Raw genomic sequence first — 14,959 nt, 5'->3', positions numbered from 1 at the left:
AAGGGCTCCTCAGTCCCCAGAGAAAGGAAGCGCTGCAGAGACTAAGAGCAGAAATTGAAGTTCTAACAGATTCCTGGTTGGGAACTGCACTGAAGTCCTTGCTTCTCATCCAGTCCAGGTATGGAAATAACTCTTTCGTTTTCATCCTCTCAGAGAGACGCTTTCTCCCACCCTAGTCCAGGATAGGCCATTCCCTAAAACAGACTGTGGGACAGGGCTGAGAAGAGTTCACATGATGCAGGGAAGTATTCGGTTAGGTGGGAGGCAAGGTCATTTTACTCTAAAAGCACACCGAAGAGTTTTGAAAGCTTTTTTCTTTTCTCTTACTTTTTGCTCACTAAATTATACTCAGTAACCCAGAATCTCCAGCCCAGGACGTGGGTGGGCCTGGTGACATCAAAGAATACATGTAGGAGCTATATCACAAATATCCTAAGGTAGGAAGCGCCAGAGAAATGTAGCAAAACCTACTCAGGAAGTTGGGATTCAAAAGAAAAAGAGTACAGGGTCTTCCCTGGTGGCACAGTGGTTAAGAATCCGCCTGCCAGTGCAGGGGACACGGGTTCCAACCCTGGTCCGGGAAGATCCCACATGCCGCAGAGCAACTAAGCCCGTGAGCCACAACTACTGATCCTGCGCTCTGGAGCCCGCGAGCCACAACTCCTGAGCCCGCGTGCCTAGAGCCCGTGCTCCGCAACAAGAGAAGCCACCACAATGAGAAGCCCGCGCACGCAAGGAAGAGTGGCCCCCGCTCGCTGCAACTAGAGAAAGCCTGCGCATGGCAACGAAGACCCAACACAGCCAAAAATAAATAACTTGAAAAAAGAAAAGAAAAAGGGTACATTAAGCAGATTAAGGAGATTTGAGCTTGAAGCTTAGAATGGGAAATAAATACATACCCTTATTTGTCCCTCCCTCAAAGCAAGAATTCCAGATTCACAGCCTACTAAACAGTAAAACTGACACCAAGGGGTGGATATCTGTGAAGGTAAAGGACTTGTGAAAATAATATGTATTCTGAAATTTATGTTGCCATTGTGTGATGAGCAGAGAGGACTTCAGTCATGTCTCAATCAGATGAAATGGCACTGTAACTGAAAGCCTCATTGTGTTTTCTGGAGTGTGGTATCAGTGCCGTGGGTCGGTGGGGTTTGCTAACAATGCAGTGAGCTAGAATGGTCAGAAGGAAGTGAGGCAAGAATCAAGTTGCTGCTCTGTGTCCACCACAAAAATCTCTGTCCTTTAATTGGGAAAATAAATAAACCTGAGATAATTAGAGCAAAAAGTGAACACTGACACTGAACAGATACCATGCCAGGCACTTTGAGGTTAATTTTTCACAAGTAGGTCCTACAGAGAAGAGCCATTTGAATTCTTGTTCGCAGGTTGGTTTGATTTCACCTTTTTCTTTTCTTTTCCCTCTTTCTCCCTTCCAGAAAGAATTGTGTGAATGTTTTGATCACTACAACCCAACTGGTTCCAGCTCTGGCCAAGGTTCTCCTTTATGGGCTAGGAGAAATATTTCCTATTGAAAACATCTACAGTGCTACCAAAATTGGTACAGTTTCAATTCTGTTTCTTGTCAACTAGCCTTACAATAATACTTGCTACTTAGGATGTGCTTATTATTTACCAGTTCCTCAGTTAGACATTTATATATACATATATCTATAATCCTCACAGCATTCTTCTCCTGACATTACTGATGGGGCAGTTCAGGCTTATCAGTTATGTAGTTTGCTCAAGACTTCACAGCTAGTAAGTTACATAAACAGGATTCGAATCCAGGTCTGTCGGACTTAAAATTTATCATGCTCTTTTCTTTTATAATATTTGAAAGAACATAATACCTAGTTTAGAAATCCACTATGCCTCATTTCAAATTCCTCTTTCACAGAGAGTGTACTGTAATGTAGTATAATCAAAAAAGCACTAGATTAAAAATTAAGGACTAAGATATATACTTTAAAATGGTTAAATCCCTCACACTCGTTAGGATAGCTGCTATCAAAAAAAAAAAAATAACAAAATAACAAGTGTTGGCAAGGATGTGGAGAATTTGGAACCCTTGTGCACTTCTGGTGGGATTGTAAAATGGTGCAGCTGCTATGGAAAATGGTATAGCGGTTCCTCAAAAATTAAAAATAGAACTATCACATGATCCAGCAATCCCACTTCTGGGTATATATCCAAAAGAATCCAAAGCAGATCTCAAAGAAATATTTGCACACCTATGTTCATAGCAGCATTATTCATAGTAGCCAAGAGGTGGAAGCAACCCAACTGTCCATCAAATGAATAGATAAACAAAATGTGGTAATACATACAGTGGGATATTAGTCAACCTTAAAAAGGAAGGAAATCCTGTCATATGCTTACTATATGTATGAACCTTGAAGACATTATGCTAAGTGAAGTAAGCCAATCACAGAAAGACAAATACTGTATGTTTCCACTCATGTATAAGGTACCTAGAGTAGTCAGATTCATAGAAACAGAAAATAGAATGGTGGTTAATAGGAGCTTGGGGAGAGGGGAAATAGGTAGTTGTTGCTTAATGGGTATAGAATTTCAGTTTTGTAAGATGAAAAGTTCTGGAGAACTATTGCACAACAGTGTGAGTATACTTAATATTATTGAAACGTATATTTTTAAATGGTTAGGATGGTAAATTTCATGTTACGTGTTTTTTTACCATACTTTTTTGAAAAGGAAAAACAAAAACAAAAAACTAAGGACTAGGGTAGAGTCCTAACTCCCCCACTTATTCGCTCTTAGGGAAATTAGTGTATCTCCTGAGCCTCAGTTTTCTCATATAAGATGAAAAACTACCAGAGAGGTTTTGAAAATCAAATGAGACTGTGTATGTGAAGATATTTTTTATCCCCTAAAAATGTATTCAGTTCTAAGTACATGAAATAGTAAGTACTCGATAAATATTTGCTGAATTGATTAATGAATTGGCACCAGATTTATATAAAACCAACTTGCTCGGCTGAGAAGGCAGCAGAATGTGTCACTCTAATCTTATGTGCTGTACATGGTCCAGGGAAAGAGGACTATGACCGCTATCTCCTTACCCCTCCAGACCCTTTAGTCTGTGCCTACAGTTCCTACTTCCCTACTGCAGCCAAGGAGACAGTCCTCATTTGAAGATAAGCTGTAGTTATCTACTAGATTAAAAAATGTCAGGCATTGCCAAAGCACTCAGAATATAGCAGTGACAAAATCCTCTGTCCTCATGGAACTTACCTTCAGTCAGTGGTGCTCGGATAATTGGGTGATCCATACGGGGGGAAAAAAGCAGATTCTGTATTCCTTCTTTATGCTATTTGCAAAAATAAATTCCAGGTGGATAAAAAATTTACCATGAAAAGCAAAACGTTAATTTTTAGAAGAGAAAATAGAAAAGTATCTGTATGACCTTAAGGTAGGGAGGGATCTCATTTAAGAGACCCCAAAAATAGTACTTAAAAACAAAAAACAAAAAAATGATCATTTTGATTGCGTGAAGCTTTTAATTTTATATACAGTGAAAGATGACATAAAGTGACAAGACAAGTCACAGACTGGGAGAAGATACTTGCAATACATTTACTTGTTGATTAGTGTACAGAATCTATAAAGAACTCCTGCAGATCAATAAGCAACAGACAACATAATTTTTAAAAGTAGGCACAAACCTTGGAGCAGCCAATTTGCAGAAAAGGTAACCCAAATTGTTAGTAAACATATATGAAAAGTTTTTTAACCTCACCAGTTAAGGATCTGCAAATTAAGGAAATGCAAATTAAAATGTGATGCCTTTCTCGTCTATTAGATTGACAAAAATTTAAGTCTGACAGTGCCAAACTTTGTCAAGGAAATGAGAACTTACTCTGCTAGTGGGATTGAAAATGGATATAACTTTTTGGAAAACAGTTTGTCAATGTTCAGTAAAGTTTGGGATGTGCATAACCCTATGACCAAGCAAATCTACTTTTAGATATTTATACTCGAGAGCAGGGGTCTCAGACTATAACCCACGTACCAAATTCTGCCCACTGCCTGTTTTTAGAAAGTTTTATTGAAACAGAGCCATGCCTAATCATTTCCATAGCTGCTTTCACACTACAGTAGCACAGTTGAATAATTGCAACAGAGATCATATGACCTGCAAAGCTTGAAATATGCCAACTCCTTCCCTTGAGTTATTCTCATTTGCACAAGGAGATATGTGCAAGGATTTTTTTTTTTTGATGCAGCCTTGTTCATAGTAGAAAATAATTAGAAACAGCACGTGAACCTGTCTATGAACAGAAAATAGAATAGTCAAACAATGGAATACTGTATAGCAGCAAAAGTGAATGAACTGGGGCTTCCCTGGTGGCGCAGTGGTTAAGAATCCGCCTGCCAATGCAGGGGACATGGGATCGAGCCCTGGTCTGGGAAGATCCCACATGCCACGGAGCAGCTAAGCCCGTGCGCCACAAGTACTGAGGCCCGCGCATCTAGAGCCCATGCTCCACAACAAGAGAAGCCACCACAGTGAGAAGCCCGCGCACCGCACCGAAGAGTAGCCCCTGCTCACCGCAACTAGAGAAAGCCCGTGCGCAGCAACGAAGACCCAACGCAGCTAAAAATAAATTAATTAATTTTCAAAAAAAAAGGTGAATGAACTAAAACTACATATATCCCTAAGGATTAGTATTAAAAACAATGCTGAACACAAAAAACACATTACAAATAGTATGTACAGTATATAATTTATATAAAGGTAAAAAATGTTCACAATAATAGCCATACGTTGTTTATGGATACACGCTCAGGAAGAGGAAGGAGGAGGAAGAATGTCATCAAGTAGGGGTAAATAGAAAACTTCAAATAAATCTGTACGATCTCATTTTTATATTTTTTTATCTAAAGCAACTCTAAAGTGTTAAGATTTGATAAAGCTGGGTTGGTGGTAGCTATAGAGGCATTTATTTTTTATTGTTCTTTTTTGTATGGTTGAATTATTTCATTTACAAGGGCTTTGATGGGGGAGATACATCTGTAACCCCCCTTCAGATTTTGCTACTGCTGCTCCTGCTTTACTATGCATTTTCTAAGAACTCAGAGCACTCGCTAACCTTCCCACACCTGAAAGGTAGATTTCTGTGGTGCTTGATACTGCATCCTGGCACTCAGAGGCTCATCAAACTAATGGACATGATTTTATTCCTTCTGACAGTAAGTGTGCTTATTTGGTGATTTTCTCATTTCCTCCAGAGCTAATTAGCAGAGCTACAGCGGTACCTGGCGCCATGGTAACCACAGTGAGAGGCTTGAGGCTTTCCTTTACAGAACTATGAGATGAGAGCAGGGAAAGGAAATGTTTGTTCGGTTCCTCTGAAATGGTTTCAGAATTGCAGTTCTCTTAATGGACACTCTGTGATCTGGAATTAAAGAGAATTCTCAAAATCATTTCTGAAAATGTCCGAAGTCTTTTTTTAAATTAATTTGTTTATTTACTTATTTTTGGCTGCGTTGGGTCTTCGTTGCTGCGCGCAGGCTTTCTCTAGTTGCAACGAGTGAAGGCTACTCTTTGTTGCAGAGCATGGGCTCTAGGCGCGCGGGCTTCAGTAGTTGTGGCTCGTGGGCTCAGTAGTTGTGGCACGCGGGCTCTAGAACACAGGCTCAGTAGTTGTGGTGCACGGGCTTAGTTGCTCTGCGGCATGTGGGATCTTCCCAGACCAGGGCTCGAACCCGTGTCCCCTGCATTGGCAGGCGTATTCTTAACCACTGTGCCACCAGGGAAGCCCAGAAGTCTTTCTGATAGAGGAAACCCAAGACCCTAATCTTCTCCAAAGGCTTGGTTGGTCTCGCAGTTACAGCTTCTATCGCTTGACATTTGGTAAGCTGAGTAGTCTTTGGTTTTATCCTCCTGAACAGGAAAGCTCATCTCTAGGATTGTTTTGAAAGTATAAAATGGAAGCAGTGTATTTACCAGCTGTATTGGAATTATTTTTTCATATGGCTACTTCTTTACCCTGAGCTGTTAATAACTCACTCTTAATCCTTTTAGAGGAAACATTCCTAATTGTATTTCTTCCTTGATCATTGCAGGCCAGGACAATGAAAACATCTTTATGTCCCTGTCTTCTAAATATGAGACATTCCCTTTGTTGGGTCTTAGGGGAAATTTCTAAAATCCTACTGACTTAAAAGTTTTTTCTGTAAATCATAAATTAGACTGTGGGTCTAGCAGAGGTTGGCTTAGGTAAGGACCTAATGGTTGGAATGGAATTAGACAGATAACTCTTTAACACTTAATAAGAACATGTTAAGAACTCATTATTAGTTGAATTATTTAATGTTTAAATTGGGGCTCAAGGCATAGAGTAGAGCGCTCCATCCCCTTAATCATTTGTGAAATTAAAATGTATTTACTTAGCAAACATGGATTGAATGCTTGATATGAACGTAAGGTGTGACAATGCTATTATAAAATGGTAGCACTGAAAGGGACCTAAGTGCACCTAAGCCAAGCCTTGTATTAAGAGTGGGAGACTGAAGCCCCAAGTGGACTAGTGTCTGGTCCAGGTTTGAGGTGCCACCTGGGCTAGGCATGTCATAGACTTGCAGTTGCTTAGATGTACCAGTCAGGACTTCTGAGTATGGGTGTAAAGATTCTTGTCAGTTATGATGTAGTCATCTTAGATTTGTGTATTTCTATATTTGTATATTTATTACAACAGTTTTCCAGCAGATGGCATTCAAGTGCCTTGAAGAAGAGGCACCTTTTTCTTATTCACACAGGAACCCTGGTGCTAAGTCACTGAATCTGGCAAGAAGATAGGATGAGAAAGTTAATGGAGCAGGATATAGAAAGGAAGCAGAGTTAGCGCCTTGCTTAACTGAAGAAGGTGGCAGAAGCAGGGAAATAAAGCGTAAGAGATGGTGAAGGAAGAGCAAGAGAAATAATTTTCTTTTTATTTACTTATGCAAGTACAGTGTCTTTGCCATAGCAGTATTATGTGTGCATGTTTAGGTGTTGGTTCCAGGTAGGATTTGAATTTTGATACATTGCCGTGTTTCTAAGAGCTGTCTGCAGTGGATTTAAATCACACATTTCCCAAGGTTAATGTCATTGATACAGGATCTCAGTTGCAGTTACACAGTATAATAGGAGATTCCAGATGTGACAAATACTGCTGCCATATTCATTCGTACTCTGAGACTCCTCCCCTCCTGAAAGACATAAGGCCCAGGACTAGGACTGTTTCTGGGAAATGTAGAGTTGGAAGGAAATGGCTGTTTTTTCCTAATTACTAACCGGAAATCGGGGACTTCCACTTTTTTCTTACGCTAACGGTTTCCCCTCAAAAATCGTCCTTTTGTCATGGCACAATGACCAGAGCCTAGACTCTGGAGTCAGAGGCTCAGAGTCTAGCTACTAGCTTGTTTGTGATCTGGGGCAAGTCACTAATCCTTTGGGTCCATTTCCATCTATCAGAGTAGGGGATGGGACCCATCTCACCGGATTATTTTGAGAATTAAGTGAAGGAACACTTTGAAACTGCTTTGTATGCTGTAAAGTACAGGAGCTGTGGAAGAGGGAGGGAGTGTGCACAGCTCTCATACTGTGTTTATAGAAACATCCCACACTAAGATCTTAGGTACTTCACCCACAGTGTGAAAGTTAAAATAAGAACCTAGAGAGCACAGTGCCTAGAAGTCTGTTGTGTGAATGGCACGATTTCACATTCTTTGGGCAGAGGGCCTGTTGGATCTCTAGCTACCACCCCTGCTCCCCACCAAGCAAACCACATGGGCTGCCCTGATTCTGTCTAAGCACAGGCAGGTGAACCTAGCAGCAGCCCTTTTCTTTGGTATTGAAAAAGAGAAAGGGAGGAATGTCCTAATAGGAAATTCCTTTTTCTCATCAGGTAAGGAGAGCTGCTTCGAGAGAATTGTGTCGAGGTTTGGAAAGAAAGTCACATACGTAGTGATTGGAGATGGACGAGATGAAGAAATCGCAGCCAAACAGGTAACCATGGCAAAGTAAATAGTCTATATGGGAATACATTGAGCAATTAGAAAAATGGTAAAACTCAGAAATCGTAGTCATCTGTTGTGCATTTACAGTGTTTTCCCTTCCTCCTCTTCCTCTCCCATTTTTCTTTTAAAAGAAAGAAAGAGGGTCATTTTTTTCCCCATGCAGAGTTTTCCCTGTAAGTTGTTAGATGTTGTTCCTCCCCTCTCTCTCCTCCCTGCCGCTCTAAAATCTTAAAATCTTTGAGCCCTGCTACAAGGACGCCCATCATTAAACCTGATGTGGGCCCCATCTTCCATCTTCGTCTTAGAGGTCAATGCTTTCTCAAGAGCATGAGACTTTACCACTAAAGGCCAATCATTCAGACTTTTCCAGGCTTCAGAGTCTCAAAAAACCAGTGCGATGAATTGGGAGTTGTTTAGAGAAAGTCCTTCCTGCTCCTGAGCCCTGGAAAGATTATTCTGATGTTAACCTCCTTGCTGTGCAGGTCCCAACCCCAGGTCATCCCTTTTTAATACAGGAAACAGTAGATTAAAAAAGTCTTGGCTATGGAGTCTAAAATCAGACAGTTCACATCTCATCCATTTACTAGCTGTGTGACTTTAGACAATTTACTTATCCTCTTTGAGAATCTTCATCTGCTAAATGGACCTACAGAAGTTCCTTCCCTCTCTACCCCAGTTTTCTTCCAGCAACTCTGTTTCTTAGACTTGAAGGCAGTGGGTTGCCAACTAGAACCATCTAGTTAAACACAAACCTTCAGCAGCTGTTAATGAACTGTTAGATCGGTAATCAGTGGCATTATTACCTCATTATGTTTTCATTTGCCACTTTATGTAGCAATTCAAGGACTTTTTTTTTTTTAATGTGTTATCTCCAAAGCTTTAATTCTAAAGTGCTTGTTGCCCTCTGGGGAAGACACTAGTGGATGTAGGCATCAGTGCTTCTTGGTCTGAAGAAGAAGGGAGTGGGGGAGATAGAAGAACAGCTCAAGTCATTATCAGACTTTGTGTCTCTAAGTAGATGCTTCTAGTCATCTGCCACAGAGTGCACCCATTGGAAAATGCCTTAGATCTCAGTCTCCTCCCTCTGAGGGATCTTTTCTGCACCCTCTGTGACAGAAGACTTTCTAGTCCTTGCTTGAATACACCTAAGGGTGAGGAGACTGCTTCCCGGGTATCCTGTTCCACTGTGGGGTCGTCCAGGCTCTTAGGATGTTCCTCCTTCCATTGAGCTAAAATTTCTGTTTTGTATCCTGGTCCTAATCTGGTACTTCTGAGCACAACGTAACAAGTCTGCTTCCTCTTCAGTATATTCAAGGCCTTTTAAATATTATGTGTGAGCAGCAGGCTTGAAAAAGCACTGAGCTACATGCCAAAAGAACTGTGTTCTAGGACTTTCAGTATTCCAGGTAACTTGCAACCAGTCTGAACAAAATGATTAGTAAAGCTAATTTCCGTCAGCTTTATAGAACACGGTTTCCAACACTCATGTTTTTCAAAGCCCTTCTTTAAAATATGGCTTCCAGAACGGCACACAGTATTCTGGATATAACTCTGATCACATAATATAGTGGGATTATTATTTTCAAGGTCTCTATGTTCTTCATCTTGGTCATGGACAAGATCTGGGCTTTGCAGCTCTGAACCTTATAGAAAATAGACTATCCATAAAAAAATGTAATACTATATTAATACTGATTTCTTACGTGGGTCATTTTATTTGATCCTGAGGATTGTACATAGTAGCTAGAACAGAGTTACCACTGAAACCTAATGAAAATCTCTCACGTCTGTAAGTGTCTTGTAGTATACATATGTCCCTATACACATGACTTACTTGATCCGTATGACAGTCTTATGAGGTGGGCAGGAGTAAGGAGGGTTACCAAGCACTTTGGGGAGAGGTCTGTGGAGGAAGGGGTGTGGGTAAATATAAGCTCCCAAAAGAAGTTGGGTTAACCAGTTCCCCTCCCTCCTCCCCCTTCCAGCACAACATGCCCTTCTGGAGGATCACAAACCACGGAGACCTGGTGTCCCTCCACCAGGCTTTGGAGCTTGATTTTCTCTAAGAACTGGAATGAAGAGCCTTCCCCACGAGCTCCTTTTCACTCCTGAAAGGAGCTAGAGACCGGAACCAACTGGGAACTCTTTCTCCATGGAATGCTGGCGAGAACACAATCAAAACCAACAGCTGCAAGAGATGAAGCTTATTTTTGCTAAGAGCGAGCTGCAGCCCCGTGTTCATCCTCGCGTAGGAGCGGAAGACAGTTGGATTGAGAGAACGATAGACTCACCGCAGCTACAGTGCTTTTAATTCTTCTGGGTTTTGTTTTGTTTTATTTTGTTTCAAAATAAATGAAGAAAAAGAAAAGGAAATTCTTGGGGCAGACTTGCACTCTGCGTCCATGACCAGATTGAGAACTGCCATTAACTTGTGGTGATAGGATAAACGCAGCAGACTTTTATAATAACATCTCTTGCAGTCTTTGTAATCTCCTTAGCTGTAGAACATATTCCCAGTGAATGTATATGTTATTTTTATAGGTAAGGGTCTGGTCTCTGAAGCAGGTTCCCCCCCTCTTTCTAGCAAGAGCGGGGCGTGTAAAGTTTCCTTGGGAAATCGCACCTGAAATATCTGAGATACCTCTCTGTGGCAGTAGCGCCTCCTCAGCTGCTCCAGTGGTCTGCTCTCAAGGGTGGGCGCCTTCCCGCTCCTCCATCTCCTGGTTGGCTGAACTGTGAGGCCTGGGACACTGATTAACTTTAGACTTAGCTGTTTCCCATCCTAGAAGCCTTAGTCCCCTTTCCAGTCCCTCTCCCCTTTCACCAAATGGCACAACCCTAGAAACTCCTTCTCTTAGACAGTAAATTGTAAGCCTTCAGCTTGACTCTTAGTCAAAGAGTATGTCCCAAGGGGCTTACCTCCAAACTGGAGAGAAGAACTAAGGCTTCTTAGGAATTTCCACTTCTTTGGCTCTTGAAACAAGAAGATTCCACCTTTTCCTCCTGCAGAGAAGCACCCTTCCCCAACACATGCTCACCTCTACAGGGCCCTCGCCCTTTTTAGTCATCCGTGCTGGGCTCTTGGCCCTTTCCTGCCCTCTGTACCTCATGTCCACCCCCATGCAGCTCTGGCCAGTCCCCAGGCTTTGGACCCAAGTAGTCAAATCAAGTCTGAGAAAAGGTTCATAATCACATTTTGGCCAAAACTACGAAGGGATTTGACTTTCTTTGAATCCTTTAAGCCCTGTGAAAGGTGTTCTGGACACATATTTACCCAGATCTCAGCCTGAAACTGAAGAACAGATTGCCATGATCACAACCCAGTTTTCCCATGGAATACCCTTCCCGCTTCTCAAATCCCATTCTAAAATGGGAAACCAGAAGGCCAGAAACACTTTTCCTGATTTAAATGAGGTGGTAGACCCCCTACTCCATGCCTGAAAACTCAATCTTGGGCCAAATGCAGGAACATCTCTCAACCTGACTTCTGGGAGGATCGGCGGGTGCCCAGGCACTGGTCGCAGCCTTCAGTCCAGCTGTGTGTGTGGATGTCCCATCCCTCCAAGACTGGCCTGGGCATCTGCTCAGGCAGAATAAAATTCTGTAGAGCTGAGGAAGTTCGGCCTCCTCCAGGTTGCGCAGAGAGAGGTGATTTTATAAGCACCTCAGAGAGGTGCAGTCTGGGTCCTTAGTAGGAGGCATCCTTGACCAACCGCAGCTATAAATGCTTGTACTCAGAGATTCTGCATATCCATTTTCAGAGATGTTGCAGCACAAAGGGGTCAGATTCCTTCCAAAGCCAGATCACCCAGAGAAAGGCTGGTATACACACATTCCCTCAGAACTGATGGAGAAAGTGCTTCATGACTCAGTTTTAGAGAAGATGTGTTTGGAGAGGAGCTCAAGTCAGTGCTCATTACTTAGCTGCCTCTTTGGCCTGTTTCCTTTGGACGGGAAATACAAAGTCTGAGGCAGACCTTCTCGGTCTGAGTTCAACATAGTTGCCCAGATGCTGCTCTGCCTTGCTTGGTAATTTATCTTAGAATGCTCTAGGGTGGGTCTGTACTTCCAGGCCCCAAGCCCTCCCCGTACTGGCAGTAGAGCTGTTGGTTTCTTGCCCTGGACATAGGCCACCCTGTTGGTGCTGTGCTTCAGGCTGATGAGGCTGCAGAGCGGTACCCACGTCGTGCACACAGGTCCGCACACACACACTTCCCTCTCCCTGCCCGCTGGGAGAAGCTCTTTATTCCTAGAATATGACTTGGACTCCTTTTTCGATGGCCTTTTCCCTCCTGCTCTGACTGCACGGCTTAGGTCTTTGCAAAAGGAACTTGAAATTGGCTAAGAGAGGTGAGGAAGCTCTCTGAGCAGTGCCGCCTTTGCTCTTTTCTGGTTGTTTAGAGGGTAGACAGGAAATGGAGCTTCCTGGCTCCTCTTTGCCAAAATGAATTGTTCAGGGAACCCAGTGCTCTTCTTGGACCCTGTGTTTTCCTCTTCCCCAGCACAGAGGTCTGGAGAGGAAAATAAGTAGGCAGCACCACGAGCTTTTGGAGGCTGAGGTCGAAAGGATACTGTGGGTCCTTTCGTCAAGGGGGAAGCCCTCTTTACTAGAAAGAGTCCCCATGGAATAAGCCACATGATGAGTCCTTTTCCCAGCTGGGCACCGTGGGTTCTGTAAGATGGGTCTGCACATTTCGTGGTGAGAGCTAGGCTGTCTCTAGTAGGGAATCTGGAGTTGTCAGCTGTGTCCTGGGTTTAAGAGGTGGCTTTACTTTCGAATGTAAAACTGTGCCTTAGCATCACCCTGTCCGGTGCCCCTGGGGCAGCTGGTGGTGTCCAGGAGAATGGATGCCTGCTCCAGATTTAGATGCCTACTTGGGCTTTGGTTTGGGGTATCCCTGTCTTCTGCTCTGCAAGTTGGGGGAGCAAAGCTAGTGTCCCAGGAGACGTGTGCCACAGCTTATTTGCAGTTTACACAAACTTGTTCACGTTAAAGCTCCAAGCAGAATCTGATTGGCAAACTCCAGCTGCAGTATATGGAGCTTCTAGATGTTCACTACCTTGAATGGGTGTCAGTGCCACTGAACCATGGGGGAGAGGAGTCGAGGGGCAGAGCCACGCTCTCCCTCTTCCTGGGAGAGCAGTGGTGTAAGCCAAGGGCTGGTGAGCTTGGGGCCTTCCTCTCCTCGCTGCTGCAGGAAGGGGGCAGTTAGGACCCCTCTTAAGCAGGCTTCTGTTTCTTACCACTACTTGGCTTCCTTTTTCATCCAAAAGTTGGAATTCCCCAAATACCCTGTAGAGGCCAAATCTGAATTCTGAGATTTTGAAATCTCTTAAACCACGAGAGAAAGTCTAGTTGTGTCCCACCTCTGAGCAGCAGGCCCTCTGTCCCTTCCTCTCCTCTGAGTCAGACAGCTCTAGCCAGCAAGGTTACTTGGCTAGTTCCTAATGCACTGATGGGAGCCATCCCATTAAGGACGACTTCTACTCAAAACATGACCCTCTGGACTTCAGATGCCTCATTTAGCAGGAAAAGGCACTGATTAGATGTATTTATGTGACTGCGGGCATTTGTGGCTGTAGAGTCCTTGACCATAATGTTATATGTAATGGGAACTATCTTATAAACTTGAAAAAATAAAGTTTTTATTTTCTATATGGTTTGCTCCTGTGTCTTTTCTGAGTAGGATCAGCCCAGTTGCCCAGCTGAGTAGGCTTCTAACTAGGGCTTCATAAAAAATCAGAAGAGCTCATTAGAAAGGAGGCACCCTTTCAGTAACTGAGTCATTAATTTCACGAAAAGAAACAAACAAACCATTTGGTATAAATAAATGAGAAAATAAACTAAATATTTTAAAATAATTTGCAAGGGAAAGTTTATTTCTCAATTGTTTCTAAAATACATCACTTTTCAAAGTTTAGGACTGGAACACCAAGAGATTCCATCTGCTGTCAAATGTGCTGAAATTTAATTATTAAAAAAATCAATACCTTGCTGTGCTGAGCTTAAAATGCAGAAGCAATAAAACTGACAAATTGATATCAAACTGTTTGGCTTGTTTTCACGTTACATCAACTACTTTTTTCATTTCTTTGGATGTGAGTCTGACTGTTCATCGGTCTGGAAAACAGTCAGGAATCCTTTTGCCTTTTATTCCAGTAGAGATTAGAATTGGGTTCTAGCTTCCAAGTACCATACATGTCAGACTATAAGATGTATTTTTCCCCAAATTAATTCCCCCCCAGAAAAGAGGGGGGTTGCCTTGTATTCTGAGGCATTAAATCTTTTCATCAGAAGATGCACATTTTGAGCCACAATATAGTTGAAGCAAACTTGTTAATCGGTCAGAAGTACAGGTATCAGAGTGTTATTAGTTTTTAAGCCCAAAGAGTAAACATCTCCATCTCCCCCCTCCAATAGGTATAACATCTGCACGTTTCTCAAGAACCTTTCCGGTGGCAGGTTAAAATGAGCAAATCAAGAGCTTTTTTATTCTTCAAAAACAAGTTTCTTGACATAAAAAAAAAAAAAATTGAAATCTTCAAAGGAAATTTCTAATTACAAGTAACATCACTGTCATCTTTTTAAAATTCTTGATTCTGTAAACTTTATTTACAAATGAAACGACCACTAAATTCCACAGCTTTTAAAATTACATACGTGTTACCCTCGTTTGACAATTTCATCTAGAGAATACAGATGAGAGCTTGGCCAAAAAATTAAGTATCTTTTTGGATTTTTCTCAGGGGAAATAGCCTAAGACACTACACTGCGTCATCTGTTTGGGCATGTGTGGCATCTCCCCAGAGCCTAGTCTTCTCCACATATGACAGGAAGAAGTAGAGAAAAGTAAATGTAGCAAGTTTTGTTTTTTTGTTTGTTTGTTTGTTTTTAACTTATTTATTTATTTATTCTTGGCTGTGTTGGGTCTTCGTT

General features: G+C 42.2%; 1 protein-coding gene across 6 annotated transcripts in view; it reads left to right on the top strand.

Annotated features, from left to right (window-relative positions):
- The window catches only part of EYA3 (EYA transcriptional coactivator and phosphatase 3), a 100,554-nt gene extending 86,874 nt beyond the window's left edge, over window positions 1-13,680 (top strand). For all 6 annotated transcript variants that reach the window (XM_007170511.2, XM_007170510.3, XM_007170504.2 and 3 more), the window contains 4 exons: window positions 4-118; window positions 1,437-1,558; window positions 7,911-8,011; window positions 10,008-13,680. In XM_007170511.2, the coding sequence (XP_007170573.1) occupies window positions 4-118; window positions 1,437-1,558; window positions 7,911-8,011; window positions 10,008-10,088 (419 nt within the window). In that variant the 3' untranslated portion in view covers window positions 10,089-13,680. The remainder of the gene's footprint in view (window positions 1-3; window positions 119-1,436; window positions 1,559-7,910; window positions 8,012-10,007) is intronic.
- Window positions 13,681-14,959: the final 1,279 nt, after the last annotated feature.

Source organism: Balaenoptera acutorostrata, chromosome 1 (assembly GCF_949987535.1).
Source record: "Balaenoptera acutorostrata chromosome 1, mBalAcu1.1, whole genome shotgun sequence".
Classification (NCBI taxonomy): Eukaryota; Metazoa; Chordata; class Mammalia; order Artiodactyla; family Balaenopteridae; genus Balaenoptera; species Balaenoptera acutorostrata.
This window is presented reverse-complemented; position numbering and strand designations above follow the sequence as displayed.